The 16,436-nt window shown below is 41.2% G+C and overlaps 1 protein-coding gene across 1 annotated transcript in view; it reads right to left on the bottom strand.

The window, feature by feature from the left end:
- The window catches only part of Bmper (BMP binding endothelial regulator), a 262,787-nt gene that overhangs the window by 8,972 nt on the left and 237,379 nt on the right, over positions 1–16,436 (bottom strand). The window contains exon 14 of the mRNA XM_031343960.1: positions 2,062–2,192. Within this exon, the coding sequence (XP_031199820.1) occupies positions 2,062–2,192 (131 nt within the window). The remainder of the gene's footprint in view (positions 1–2,061; positions 2,193–16,436) is intronic.

Below are 16,436 nucleotides of genomic sequence, written 5' to 3'. Positions count from 1 at the left end.
AGGAGGAGGAGGAGGAGAAGGAGAAATGTAAATAAATAAAATAACCAATAAAAAATTAAAAAAATAGAAATTATGAAATCTAAATAATAAAAAAACTTGTTTTAATTAGTTGTTTGCTTTAATTGATTTGAACATGATTTGTGTTGGTGGTCTTTTTCCTTGCATTTGTGGAATTAATATTGGGCATATATTCCTTTTTCTATTACTAAAGGGTTATAGTCCCTGAAGTGAATAAGTAAACATAAAAAGTGACGTCCTCAAATGCATCATATGCACTGGAATGATGCTCAGTACAGCCCTGGGCCAGGAGGAGAGGGTTCATATGTCCTACTTCTACTAAGCACCATATCAGCTAATATAATGGACAGAATCCGTCTGAGCCTCTGATACAGCAGGATGGATGGATGCTTGCCTCCATCTATTTTGTTCATTTTTCTGGAAGATTTAAGGGAAGGAGAACTCAAAGCAAGGGAGCTAAGACTAATGATGGCAAGAAAAAGCCAATCCTAAACAAGCATCTCTCATATTCAACTTAGCATGGAAGCCGTAGGTCAGAGCTCAGCCACTTGCATCACTTTCGCATCAGCCTTGGCTATAAGTGGCATAAACTGCCTTCTCATTTATGGTTGGAACTAAGGCTGTTAGGACTATCTGGCAGTTATAAAAATCCAAGGCTTGTTACTTGGCAAATCTGGCCCTTTGTATGGAAATGTTTCCTAGCTCTTGAGCTCAGATGATACTTATTCACTCATGCAGCTTCTACTCTGTCACTGACTAAACTTCTGTAAGCTGGACATTCTTCAAGATGCTTCATGCACACAGCACAATATTCACAAGTTGGTATGGTGAAATTACATAATATTCCCTTATCTCCATGGTGAACATCATGTTTATCTTAATCCAAGATACCATCAGTTATAGACCACGATTCCTTCAGTAGTCCTTTCTCAGCCCCCTATGTTCAATACGGGCTCTCTCCAATCTATTTCTATGTGCCACACTGTAAAAGTAAGTTTTCTTAAGTCCCCATCGGTTTCAACTTTTCTTAAAACAATAGCTAGATTCCTTTCCATGGTCTGGAGAGATTGTACATTCCAGCTTCCTCCCTGCCAGCTTTCATGTGTGCTCCCCTTTCCCTTGATCATCAGGATCAAGACAAAACTGACCCTTTTACAGTGTGAGAAACGCTGACGTTTTTGCCGCTCTGTGGCTGTTCACCCGGGGTTCCTGTGCACAGATTGTTTCCTGGACTCCCCCCTCCGTCATTTAGCATCATGGTAAAGCACCATCTCCATTAAGGAAACTTACCCTCTACACGGTCCAAGTGGCCACCCACCCTTTTCCATTTGCCTTCTACAACTCTGCACTGTTTGTCCTTTTTCCACCCTCAACTATTTTCAAGAGTTGTCAGTCTTTGTTTCTGTCTTCTTTCACAAGACAGCAGCACTTCAAAGACAAAGAGCTCATCGTGAATAGTACCCACAGCATCTAGCACAATGACCAGTGTGTAGCCACTTTATAATACATATTTTTCGATGAAGAGGGGCTTCTATTTTACATATATCAAATGAGCTAGTTAATGAGGACAGAGAGCTACTGAGCGCTGTTGTAGGAATCTGCCTATCCAAGGGAGAGAAACATTCTCCTGGGGTTTGTTCAACAACCTCTTAAAGATCATGATTATCCTGAAGACCTTAGATGACTGTAATGGTCCTGAATCTCTTTTGTTCCACATTTTATCCAAGCTAGTTGTGACTGTCCATGTTCTAAGCACATCCAGCTGTTAGCTTGAAGTTGGGAGGATTTTGCAACAGTGGAAATCCTTAAATCGTTAAAATGTGCATGTCACAAAGCATTTGTCTTAAACCCTGTCTACTCTGCCCCATGGGAAGCTCCTGGGTTTTGTCAAGTTGCAAGTCAGTTGACTCACCGATGGGATCTCCCGTTGGTCAAGGAGGGGCATGGATTGTTCACACAAGCACCTGCACGACTCTCCTCTCCACTGTTATCCCGACCATGATGAGGACCTACTGTTAGATGGTCCCTCCGGGGCTTTCTTACCTGCACAGTTCTGCTGAGGTTCCCAGTGCACTTGCATTCCCTCTCTCTGACAGGCACGGGTGTACGCCAGAAATGACTCACAATAACAGTTTTTATGGACTGGACATTCACACATGTCTGTGACACAGGACCTAGGGGTCACAACAGAGAGAAAATATTATCTTAATATATCAAATTATCAAAGGCTTGAAAAAATATCTGTGAGAAAAGGTGAGGTGGGTACCTAAAAATAAGTATAAAAATTCTGTAGACAACTGTGTTTAATGACTCTAAACACTGTGATGACAGGTTTTCTTTCTTTGAGAAGACCATGCCAAAGAACTTGTTGCAATGTCAAAAATGTTCTAATATTCTCACTGTTCAAAAGTAACCACTCCCTGTATTTGTCTGCTAAGGATTTGGAATACAGTGGGAGCCACTGAGCAACAGATTTGACTTAATTTTATCTACCATAGATGTAAAAAGCCACTGACTATGAACTGCACTTACAAGCTCTTGGAGAACAGATATGCTGCCATTTGTGACTATAATGCTACACAAAATGCTTGGCTCTACTCTAACACAGCCAAGAAAACCAAGCAACTTGATAAAAGCCCATAGCTTTGGGATGTGCAATTAGCACTTACTCTTGCAAGGTTGCATCCCAGTCTCCTCTTCAGGATACCAGTTAACACATTCCCAAGAAAGCAAACATTTCAGATCTTTAGTTAGGCCCAGTAGGGAAGAGGATTGAATCAGTACCTCCAGCTCAAGTTTAAATATGAAAATGAATGACCAAGACATCAATTAAGCTGAAATGTGTTTAATGGCAAACAAGTTCTCAAATGTCTCAACTATATGGGCATCATAATGAACTTACATCATGATAGAATATTACAGTTTACAAAATGCTTTGCCAGATGGTCTGTCACAAAATAATAAACAAGGCCTACTGAGCAGAGTTCCTGTGTTATAAATGAAGGGATCATTTTACTCAAATAAATAAATGTGCCCAAATTCATACTTTTAAGTGGTGAAGGAGCAAATCAAAATCGCTTCCTGACTTTAACTATTCTACACGTATCATATCATGCTAAATTTCTCAGCTCTGCAGGCAAATGTATCACTCAACAATTCTAAGTTGACTTTTATGTAAAAGAACTCCAAGGTTAATAAAATTAAGCTAATCTTACTTATTTTTCTAGTCTTTGTTCAGCAATTTCCTTCCTTGCTGAACCAATTTCAAGGCTGAATGCATAAAAATAATCAAGATTTTAAGTGGCACACATGATCCTGAAAAGTATTCAGGTCATGGCCATCTAGTGCCAACATACAGATGTCTCTCTCTGTGTGGGACATGTAATCTACTGGTTGAAGAGAGGTCAGTTAGCCCTAGGTACTAGTTTGTATCCCACCTAGCTATGAACAAGACCTAAACAGAAAAAATTATATCCAGAAACTGATGGTAGTCCAGTGTGCCTGTGCAGTCCAGCAATCAAACATACAGTCTTGAGAAACGGGGACTAACAGACAATGGAGACCCAAAGCTGAGACAAAAAAGAGCCTACTGCATTTCACTGATGACTGTTGCCCTAGACACAAATGCCAGGACTGAGAAGCTGATCTCTCTCCTTTCTGTAGTGGTCAAAGATGCATTTCTTTACACGTCGATCCCCCTTCATTAAAGAAATCCTGTGAAACCATATACCAGCAAATATATTCAGGCACCGAAAACACAGTGGTGTCTTTGTCCTGGATATTGCCTCTGGATATCCAAGGCAAAGCCAGATTAGTATTGTTCTGAAAGCAGCCAATGCATGTTGCCTGCACATCCTCATCAACCTCATCTCCTCTCATGTTCCAGTTTTCTTCCAGAAATCCTCACATCTATCGCCATCATGCTCAGACTCCACAGACAGCATTGTTGGCTGTACCAGGCTATATCTTTATTGTCACCCCTACTTTGCATCTCCAATAGGCTTTTGTCTCCCCTCTCTGTGGCCTCTATAGACGTCTTTCCCCTGTATCACCAGCTTTCATTGGCCTGGTACAAGTAGGATGGTTGGTATCTAACGGTCCTAGTCAATGATGAATACATATGGGGAAGGGGTGGTACAAATAAATAGTTTTTTATTTTTCAATTGAAAAGCTTCACACCTAAAAGAGTAGTAATTCATGTTAGCTGAATCTCCAGACAGAAGAATTTTTCGGAACAATAAAGTCTAAGAAAAGAGGCAATAACCTACATTGCCCACAATAGGGATTCATTTAAAAAAAAAAATGGTGACTATCCAATAAACACTCTACAGCCATTACACTGATGTTTTAGAAATATTAAAATATCAAGCAGTATTAAATTTGATAGTGTGTAATCATAGAAACAAAATAAAACAAAACAAATATGCTTGAGTGTTCATAATGGGCATCTTGGGGACTTGCATTTAGAGCCCTCATAATTTTTTAACTCTCTCTAATTAATACATCTAGTACCTAAAACACTATGTACCAAAAGAAACATAGACTATATTAGTATTTAAGTCATAATTTAGGAACCTGAGTTGTAAGATAAGGTGAAACAATCAGAGAAATTCATAGTATCCAGTAATTCATCTTAAGTTTTTAATAATTATGCTAAAATATTTCCAGGCTCTCATGAAACCTGCTGATACAAACTTTGATTCTATTCACTTTGAGTTTTCTCACACTGTCCTCCTGATCCTGTGAACTTGACATCCAGACAGATGGAACAGATACCAGAATAATTATACATACTTTTGTTGGTTGCAAAAGAATTTATTACCAGAAAACTAAAAGCATCTTGAAATGTTCTTCAAACCAACTTCAGGAGGGGGAATGGATGGTTATTCAACTGTTCTGTTCATGTTAGTCACACCTAATAACTCAGTATGAGGAAAATGTAGTTTATGACATGTGATGTTGAACTGACATGCATTGCTGGGAGATCACTGTCCTTCCTTTCATTGATATGCATCAATATTGTATTATATAATATACTATAAGTCCAGGTTATATCTTAAGTAGCAGGACATTAACGGCTTTTATTGTTGCAGAAATTTATGCCTTTTATATTTCTGTTTTTACAACATTCCCATGTCATGATTATGTTCTAATAAATAAGGAGTTTGTCAGGAGACTCGGCTGTCGTTGTGTCAGAGGGGCAACACAGCTTCTACACTGAGCTTTGCAGAGAGGCTCTGAGGGTAGACCTACCTGCTACTCTTTGGGTTTTCTCTGTAAGGCATGCCCCTGTAAGGCATGTAACAATGATGGGGGCATAAAGAAGGGCAGAGAGAGGGAAAGATGCCAAAGCTAGTAGAAAAAGAGAAAATAAATTCGTGTAGAACTTTTAAATTCTTAGAGGGAGACTCAAGATTTCCTGCTGACTTCTCTCCCAGAAGAAACAATCTGAAAAATAAATGTTGTGTCTGTCACTAAACAAGTCAATGGAGAAGAAACTGGCCAATGATCAGGCATCCTCATACAGCCCCTTGCCCTTGGTGTGACAAGACAGGGTCCTGGAGGGTCACTGCCCTGAGATGGAAAACACTCCAGACCAGAATCCCAGATGTTGTTCCTGGAATGAGGAAGCCCCCAGTGTCAGTTGGCTTCCAACTCAAATATGGAATCAATGGAAGGATCTTTGTGTTAATCTTGAAGATGCAATCACCAAGGTTCCAGCAACTGCCAGCTGGATTCCTCAGTCCTGAGTGAGGAGATGCCTCCCTGATGGAGTAACTCCCATAGACCCCTGGGAAATTCAGTAACTAAGGAACCAGTAGACTTGTTCAAATGAGCAGATGAATAAATGTTTATTATCTGTTCCTCTTTCACTAAAAGCCATGTCTTTCTCTCTGTCTCTTTTGTTCAGGGACATTTGTATGGTTATTTGTTTCTGGCTTCCTATAATACAAATGAAAACTAATTCCTCATCTGAGCCCAAGACAGGGCTCAAAAAAAAAAATAATAATAAAAATAACTGTTGGTCAGCAGACTCCTCTGCACTTCCAGAACTTCTTGATTTCCATGATGACCAGCTCTTCTTAAAGGAGATGCTAGGAATTGACTACAATCTGACCAAAGCTACTTTCTTCAACTTTTCCTGGGTTTCTAAACAGGTACTATTTTATTTTATTGTATTTTTTGAGACAGGGTTTCATTGTGTAGCCCAGGCTCTCCTAGAACTCACTCTGTAGATCAGGCTGGCCTTGAACTCATAGAGATCCACGCCTCTGCCTCTTGAGTTCTGGGATTAAAGGTGTGCACCATCCAATCCAGCCAAAATGAGTACATTTTAATCGTCTGGTTACAAAAAGTGTCAAGCCACATCAGACACCACCATAAAAAGCAGGCAGCTTTTCTTGATGAAGAAGTTACGCCATCACAATCTCAGGAGTAGTTGTTGCAGTTTTGGGACCTTGTGTTCCTAATCGATGTCTTCTTTTATCTGTTCTCAAGTACAACCTACTCATTTTCAAAAGACCCTTCAGCAGTCCAATTGCATGTATTAGTGTCATTGATTGTTCTCCAAGGCCTGCAAATGGACAGGAGGGGAGAATAGAAACCTTAAGCTTTTCTATGCCCAATTTTAGCTAGAGGTAGTCAGATTAATTTGATGTCCAACTCCTAAATGATTCTGAGCTTCAATACTTGAGGGGATTTGCTAGATACTTGGTTTTATATTAGCAGGATTGAAAGCCATTAGGGCTGGGCCCTCCTTCATTGTTAACAACTTGTGAGAATCAAAGGCTATAAGTGTAGGACTTGGAGTACTGGTCAAAATAATGGGATCTGAGACATATGTATGACCCAGAAGTTCACTAATAGTCAACCATTTAAATCTTATGAGATTATTATTTAGTTGGAGGCATGCTTATAAGAAAAAAAGACTTCACAGTAGGACTTGATTCAAGTGGGCCTGTCAATCAGCTTCACAAAAAAACACCCTCAGAAAAGTTATCTATTTCAAATATGGACCAGCATAATAGTCCTTTTGGACATTGTCTACCCTCACCCCTTGAGCGTGCTCCTCTTTACTCTGCAATGAACTATCTTCTATACTAATATACAAATATATGCACATTTACATACATATTACATGCATGGCATAAGTAAAAATAACAACAAAAGAATTGGGCCTCAAGCATTCTCTTTACAATGTACTTTTCATCTATTACATCTATCTTTTCTACTGTATATTGAAGTGGCTTTCTCATTCATCTACCTTGCTCCTGGTATTTTCCTACAGGCTCTGTGTGTATGGTTTACACAGCCAATCAGCAGGAAAATGTCAAAGGGGCACTAAGAGTAACAGCATATTGGCATAGGCCATCCCCTGCACCCCCGCCACCCTCTCTCTCTCTCTCTTCCTTTCCCTCTTCCCCCCTCTCTCTGTGTATGATGGTAGTTTGACATCTTCTTGAAAACACATCCATTCCCTTTCATAGTAGCCAATGTATTATCAGTACCAGGGTGAACGCCTGTGGTCATATCAGTTCATCCCAGTTTCTTAGCAGGGAAGCCAATCACATCATTACTCCCTTCAGCAATGCTCTAAAGTAGCAACCACAGCCCGTAAGTGACCATCTAAATAGCATAAGTAAATCATAACAAAATTAAGTTGTGTCCATTTGTATACTCTTACTAGACACACTTTGCTGGTGACTACTACATTGCACAATTCAGAAGCTTTCCTAAACATAGAAGGTTCTCTAGGGTGGTGATAGCTAATGGAAGTCCATTAGAACATGAAGTCACCCTTGCATTCACAGAGAGATTCCTAATTATAGTCAGATTAGGATCAGGCTTACTCCTACCTTCTGACTGGTACATCAAAAGAAAGCTCATCCTAATGAGAGCAGAGCAGAAGCAGAAGGAACAGAAGTTCAAGACCAACCTGGGCTATATAATGTGATCACTTGTTAAAAACAAGGAAAAAAAGTTCACATTTCTTGGCATCCAATCAAGATCCCTAGAAATCTAGAGCTCAACCTACCTCTCTTACTCATTCACATTTACCAGATCATAGAGGATGTCTCATCAATCCTGGACTTTCTTCCCATCTTGTTAGTCTTGCTCTAAATGTGCTTTGTTTTGTGTGTTTGTTTTATGATGTCTGTCCTTTCAAGCCCAGTTCAAATTCCTCACATGTTCTCTTTGACTAGCCTAGGAAAGGATAGCCACACCCTCCTGAGCCCCATACTCACTGCACCTGCAGTTTTTGAACTTTCATAACTTCTTTCTCTCTTTGGGATGAGGAATGGGTCTAGTTCCTTTACATTCAGAATATGTGTTACATTTTTGGGAAATATCCGGAAAAGTATAAACCACAAAAGAAGGACACACACATACACACACACACACACACACACACACACAGAGAGAGAGAGAGAGAGAGAGAGAGAGAGAGAGAGAGAGAGAGAGAGAGAGAGAGAGATGGTGGTAGGGGGTGTAGGGGATGGCCTATGCCAATTGCATGACCATCTTGCACAACTCAGGGTTGAGCACCTGCCTCACAGGGCATAACTATACAAAGGAGGAGGAGGCTCACTGAGTTGAGCATTTGCTTCACAGGCCATGGCTACACATGGGGGTGGTCCACAAGGTTGAGCATTTGCCCCAAAGGTCATGACTATACCTAGTGGCAGGGCACTAATAGGGTTGACCACTTGTCTCATAGTCCTTGGCTACACAAGATCCCAAGATAAGCTGCTTCTGTAGAAATCCTTTCTTTTCTTGTTTTCCTGTGGAGCTTCTTATACTCCCGTCCTGTCTCCTAGCTGATCTTTTTTCTTAATTTAATGATTGTGGGAAAATAAGACTTGATGAAATAATTCTGATTTACATAAGACATTTTCAGAAAAGCACATATTCATTATGGTAAGAGTAACATAACATACAGCTTTTTGTGTTATTAAAAATCTTCCAGTAGTGCTAGAATAAACATGGCTGTGCTTCCTAGCAACAGCAAAGTCAAGTGGATCTCCTGCTGCTTTCTCTGGGTATAAGGGCCATTTGCGAGGAACAGAGGTGAGGGCTTCTGCTTCCAGACCAAGTGCTGAAAGCGCAGAAGGATTAGCCTTTGGGATCTCTGCTCTGTTTCCAGGAGAGCAGGAATCAAGCCATCAGAGACAGCAGCCAAACATGGAGGAGTGCTTTCGCCTCTGCCACCAAAGAGGAACTTGGCCTGGACTGTATCTTTCAACCTGCAGGTCAATTTTTCTGAGACTAAGGACTAATGGGGCAAAGCTTAGCAGCAGCAAAAGCAAAGAACAAAAAAGAAAAAAAGAAAAGAAAAAAACAAAACAAAACAAAAAAACCTAGAAAACCACATTGTGGGCATAGCTGGCCTTGTTGCCTTGTTATTTGTATGTTCTTAGAAGCTGATGAAACTATCTTAGGCTGATTGATGTATGGGAGACTCAGAGAAGAGTTCAAGAGAAGTGAGAGGCAGCCTTGGTCAAGTTGGTCAGCTACCACAAGACTACTAAATGATTCACCTACACTTTAACCCTTAAAATGCTGCCCTCAATGTTGAACCTAAGTTTCAAAGAAGCTTGGTAACAATGGTGAGATGGCTTATCCACATCACATTATGCACTAAAAATCTGATCCAGGCAACAGCTGTCCACATTCTTCTCAAAGCTACATGGACACTTAAACACACTTGGGCTCACCCATCCACCGAACAAAAGGAAAATTGCACTGTAATATGTTAAGAGAGGCTACTGGATCCAATAACATGGACCAGGGTGTGAGTTTCTTTATTGGGTTAATGAAAGAACAGAAAAGCTTGCAGAACCAAAGCAGGAAGAAATTTCTATCTCTCTTTCCAAATCCTTCCTGGGTGAGCCACCTACAGTTTGGCACCACTATCGAATTTGTCCACTGTGACACAAATACTGACCAGAATATTATGACTGCTGGGGTTGGCAGGACAACATTCTAAGTCTGGGCTGCTCTGTAGTGTGTGAAGAAAGCCATAGAACACTGAGGATGGGAAACTAACTGGCTTTTCTTGTTACAGATACAAAACAGATCTGGGGCCCAGCCTCACCCCTTCTCTCCTCTACTGTACCCCAAGTTAGACCTCTGGCTGACTCCTAAATGAAAGGAAGGAGCTCATGAAGCCTGTGCTTATGGAAGGCAGAAAGCAAGACACACAGACTAAAGCAGACAGACTTCACCAAAAAGGAGAGAAAGGCGGGGGGAGAACAGAGACTAAATATCAAACTCTAAATTAAACAGTTTGTTATGGTAGAAAGCCAGTGCAATTGAGAAGTTGTGGACAAATTCCATGGGCTGTGGCACGAGCAGCCAGAAGGCCTTCCTGTTGCAAGATATGTGAGATGGGCCTTGAGCATCTATGGAATTTGCTTGGTTACAGAACAAGGGCAGGGAAATTCCAGGAAAGGGCGGGGCTGTGGGATAGAGTTTCCAGATCTTCACATCCTGGATTAGACAGTCACATGGTCAACTTCTCAACACACACAGATACACATACAAAAAATAAATAAATAAATAAAATAAAAAAGGAGTCTCACTGACAAGTGTGTGTCCTAGAAGGATAGCCTGGCACACCATCTGACTCTGACACTTCTTTCTTCTAGGGATCCAGTCCTCTAGAAATCAGGTCTGCCTCCTGAAATGGCACAGAATGAGCCCTGGTGTGCCAGGCTACAATGACCCTTCCATTGCTTCCAAGGTAAACACAAGTTTATGAGGTTACCTTACTGCCATCAGAGTCCTTCCCTCCCTGAAATCTGCGCCATTCTAGCTTTTGGAACATTGAGAGTGCAACAGCCACGTTAACAAAAGCCTGACCAAACCATCTTGATAGAGAGGTATTTACAGTGAATGCCTGCTATAACTGCTTGACTCTTATATACATTATACTATGCTGTTCATAGGGAATTTTAAAAAAAAAGAAAAAGAAAACTACTTAAGACTACAGATACTGGGAAATCCTGGTCTATTTACTACCTAGCCCACATTGCTACAGAACTTTCGATCCTCCTGTCTCTGTCTATTGTTTGCTGGGAATACAGGGCATGCACTACTGCACTTCACACAAAATGATTTTTTAATCATTATAACATTGCCTGAGAGATAAATGGCATTGCTTGAATAGCAGAAGCTGGCAAAGCATAAGAAACCCAACACAGGCCGTTATCCTCTGATCTGCTTTGGAAGCTGATATTTTTGTGGACTAACATAGGTCTCTGTGATTTACAGAGACTTATTTTAAAGGTGAAAATGCTTACTGTTGTTTTAATTGTTATAATTAATTGGTGTGATCATATGACATAATGAGTTTATTAGACTTTCATATATGTATATCATTGTACTTTGCTCCTGTGCATACACATCCATTACCTGGCCTCATTCTCCATCTCCATTATGCACACAGGAACACATGGTAGTGTCTGATTCCCCTCCCACTACCTTTTCCTGTCCTTTCTTCCCTTTGGATAGCTTCCTTGCCCTATATAGCACCTTCTATTTTTATACAAGGATATGAATATTAAAAGAAGTCCTACATGTGTCTATCCATCAGAGTTGTGATTTTTTTTTTAACAGTTATCATGCTTATTCTGGAACCTTCCTCATAAAGGTTATGAGGTGTCCCTTCCTCATAAAGTCATATATCAGACCACATGTGCCTATCAAGACACTGGTTCCCAAAGTTAACACTAGCACAAGTTCATTTTTATCCCATTTTTAGGCTATGATGTCAAAGATGCTCTGACTAACATTTTTTGAGACAAGAAGTGCTTGAGATTTCAGGGAACTACCAGTGGGTAAAAGGGTTTGAATGTAATTATAATGTGTTATATATACATGTGTGTGTGTGTGTGTGTGTGTGTGTGTGTGCAACTGCCAAGCAAATATTTAAAAAGACAGAAGTACCTCTGAGAAAAGGAGCTAACTATGAGGTGTGGCTGGACCAGGAAGAAGCTGACAATGATTACAGGCATTTACTGCGCTGTCTCTTCTCTAGAGTTAAGTCACTGTGTCTCTTTGAGCTGTTCTTGGCAGAGCCTGGCATATGTTGCTAAAGGAGGGTCTCACTCACCAGCCAGGGACAAGGAAACCTAGTCACTACCCCCCTCTAGTGGCCACACATGCACTGGTAGCAGTAAATTTTTATTCCAACATTTGCTTCTAAATCAGAAGTCTCACTTTTTTGGAGAGTGTATGATAAAGGACCGCATAAAAATGGCTGTCTGGCAGAAAAATCAATCACTTTTCTCTTAAATTCATGTTCAATCCATCACTGTCACACTCACCATAGAACAATTGTAGGGCCAGTCAACTAAAGCCCTGTAATCTAAGGGTTTGCCCCTGATGCCTGCCAAGAAGGCAGGAGCTTGGAATCTCACAGGCTCCCTCCTCCAGAGGACATAGAAAGTGCTGTATGAGTAGGAAAAGTCTAGACTCTATCCTTTAAACAAATTTCATTTTGCCAAGGCATTGCGCTTTATGTGTTTTGGCTTGAAAACCAAACAACAAAAATCCTTAACTCCAACCTGCCTAACTTGAGAGAAACATCCTCTGTCATAGAAGGACATCCAGAGCAGGCACACTATTCCCGTATACATAGCACACCATTCTGGCCACTGTATGGAAATGGTTCTCTACCTAGGTCTCTCAGTTCAGCCTTCTAATGTAATTCACTTCTGACCCTACCTATCATCATGGCTTTTAGGACGTGTCCAGATGGACAGCCAAAAGGAAGTGATCCACAGCCCCAAATGTGTGTGAGGAGGTGGGGAAGGAGCAGAAATCCTACCCTGTCCAGAGAGACACCTTCTCGGGAGGGCTACATAGCTTTCCTGCTCTCTCACTGGGCCACCTTCTCATACCCAGTAATCTGGAAGCACTCACACCCTGACTGCTTGAGATTTTACAGAGACTTCATTACATAGGTGTGAATCTTTGCATGCTTGCCATCGATGCTCAACTCACATCTCTCTGGAGATCTTCTGACATACATAGCAGAAAGAGAGACAGTGACAGGAGACAGATAGGTAAGAGTTCTAGGTTCAAAATGTAAGAAAATACTTGCTCTTAGATTCCAAAAGGTACTAGGTAAGGATTTGAGAGCAGGTGCCTCGTTGTTCTTGGGGATGAGGAGAGACGAGCAGCACCTGTAGTTTCTTCTATAGAGCTATCTCTTGGAAGAGCAGCACATGTGGATGGATACAAGTTTCTAAATTGCATGGATGTGTATTTGTGGGAGTGGAGTCACATAAGCATGGCTCTAGAAAGGGGACCATGAGAAAGGGACAAGAGGCTTGGGTGATATGAACGTGGAAAGGAAATACTGAAGATGGAGGGATACAGGCAGGGAGATGGGGTGGGGGCAGGGTCAAGTATTCTGGAGATTCCATAGGAGCTCAGCCAGTAAGGGTTTTTGCCTTACAAGCATAGGCCTGAGCTCATCCCTGAGTTCACCCCCAGGACTCACATAAAACTATCAACATGGTAGATAGTTCTTATAATCTCAGTACTGAGGAAGCAGGAGGATCCCTGGGGTTTGCTTGCTGGCCAGTTAGTCTAAACTAATTAGTGGGCTCCCTGCCAATGAGGGGTGAATGACATTCCTTAAAATAATAAGTAAGGTTGTTCTCTGTTAACATGAAACTCAATCACCTACACACGAATGAACAGGAACACACACACATACACACACACAAACACACACATACACATATATACACACAAACACAAACACATACACACATGTGTGCACATAAAATCTTAATGTCATAGGCAAACCTGTTATTTTATATGCTAATTAAACATAAAATAAATAACTATTAAAAAACAAAGATGCTATCTTTGTGAGAAGTGGGGTAAGAGACACACTGGTTTCTCTCTATTTTTTTCATACAACTAAATATGGGTCTACAGTTGTCTCAAATAAAACAGAAGAAAGAATGAAAACTTGAGTGTGACCCAAAGAAACAAAGAGAAAATAAATGTCTATTGTTTTATGTTACATATTTAGAAGCACAATCTGTTACCACAATAAAGAAGAAAGTAAAGACATTTATGTGCCTAATGCTTGACAAACTCCATTCTGGGTTTGTAGCTAACATAAATACACAGGAAGTGCAGTAGGATGCAAGCTTTGTTGACGAAGTTGTAAGTCAGGATGATGACCACCTTTGGAGTGAGTAATAGACAGGTAGATAGATAGATAGATGGATGGATGGATGGATGGATAGATGGATGGATGATTGGTGAGTGAGTGAGTGGGTGGGTAGGTGGATGGAGGGATGGATGGGTGGGTGAATAGATGAATAGATAGATAGATAGATAGATAGATAGATAGATAGATAGATAGATAGATAGACTAACCCACTTGTGTACTCTTGGGCAAAATATCTTCCCTCCTATGAAATCATTTACTCTGAATTCCATAGACAAGTAAGCAGAAAAGAAGATATATTGTCTATGCTTCTAATATCTAGTGAAAAGAGTAAAAAAGGAGCCATAGTTATTATTAGTTATTATTGTCATAGGGACAAGACAAGGCAGAAACCACTTGCCATTCCCCCAGCTGAGTCTGTTTCAAAGGCAGACAAGATGGAACATGGTCCTGTCTTTTTTGTGGGTCTAGGGTACTACCTCTCTGCCCCACTCTCCAGGGCTTCATGAGGTTGGCCTCTTGTATCACAGCAGAACTCTTACCAGTCTAGCAGCAGTAGGATGTGCCCAAGGGCTAAGTGAGTAAGGGAAAGAGACAGAAGGCATGCAGTATCCCAGGCCACACCCCAGCCACATGCAGTAGCTGCCACCCACCTCTGCTTCAAAGGGCTGGTCCTCCCATAGGCCTTTCTCACATTAAGCAGTGGCTGGCTGCCAAGCCCCACAACCCGCAGAGGCACAAATCCTCCGCCATGTGCTTTAATAATAGGGCGGTGGCAGCAGCGGTGGTGGCTATTCCCAGAGGATGTGGTGCTGGGATGAGCTTTTTCAGATGCTGGGAGCCTTTCATCAGACTTCTGTGTATTTGACTCCAAAATAAACCAGTATTCATATCTATTCACTGCACAAGGAAAAGCCTTTCACACCCTGTGCTTTGGACAGCCATGGGTGCTGCACAATAATCAGTCAGCTGGACTCAAAGGGAGCTGCTCATCCCAGAACCTATCCCCACCCAACCCACAGTGCTGAAGTAGCCATTTTCAACTCAGAGTAAAGGAATTCATCCACTATAGGCTCCAAAGGCAAATCAGACATTACAACCTACTGTCCCCAGGGCCAGCCTCTTAAGAGAGGTCCCCAAAAGGTAGAAAGAAAAACCTGTTTCCAGAAGCAACTAGGCGAGGTCTGAAAGTCTCCACAACTCTTGTCCAAAACCACATTGCTGTTGTCTACATCCCACTGCTAATAAGCAGCAAAAAGAACATTCAAAGCCTGGTCCAACACTCCCATCTCTGCACATGCTGTTCCTAGATTACTCTTTTAATGCCTCTGGTTAAAACCTGTCCCCTCTTCAACAACAGCCCAATAGATTCCTCAGAAAAGTTTTCTGAAATACACTTACCCAGTGAGGTGACCCCAAAATTTCCTCTGATACCCCTGCATACCTCTTATCATACCTGCAACTGTGTCCTTATGTAATTGGTCTCACTTGAGTACCAGGTCAGACAAGCCTTGCTCACCAAGTTCCCTAGCTCTGTGTAGTCCTTGGTCCAGAGTGGATATTCACAACCTATTCCCTGAATGCATTATTCACACGCACTGTTAATAATTGGTAAGGTTAGGATTGAGGAGAAGTGCAGGAGAGATGTTGTTGCTAAAGAGGTGAGGAGATGGGGTAGCTGTCTGAGTAGTGGCCATGGGGACTGAAGAAGAAGAGGGGAAAGGCCATAACAGGAAAAAAATCACCATTCTGCTAGTGGCTAGGGTCAAACTCAAAAGAAAGAAAGAAGAAAAAAGAAAGAAAAAGAAGAGAAAGAAAGACATAAAAATTCCAATGCAAAAAAATGTGAGAATTTGCTTCTGCAGAGGAGAGTGTGACAGTCAAGATCAACATCTTGTTAAAGATGGAATAACAAAACTCCGTGTAAACTTCCATCAGAAAGAGCAGAAGTGAATGAGATTCACAGACGTCTACAGCTGAGGAAAGCCTGAAGATGTGCTCTGTCTACAGAATGAGAATGTATCCCGTCTCCAGCATCCCTCTCTCCTCCTTAGGAACCCAACGGAAACAAACTAAAATACATAGAGTGAAGGTTCCCTAACTCATATGGGACAACAATAACACGTCTGCTCTTCTGGTCCTCAGTTTTATGCTCTACCACTCAGTAAGGTTATTTTTTTTCCTACAAACAAAAGAACTAAAATTTAGTGAGGATTTTTCA

Source organism: Mastomys coucha, unplaced genomic scaffold, assembly GCF_008632895.1.
Source record: "Mastomys coucha isolate ucsf_1 unplaced genomic scaffold, UCSF_Mcou_1 pScaffold23, whole genome shotgun sequence".
NCBI classification, from domain to species: domain Eukaryota; kingdom Metazoa; phylum Chordata; class Mammalia; order Rodentia; family Muridae; genus Mastomys; species Mastomys coucha.
Note: the sequence above shows the minus strand (reverse complement) of the source record. Positions and strands in the feature narration are given on the sequence as shown.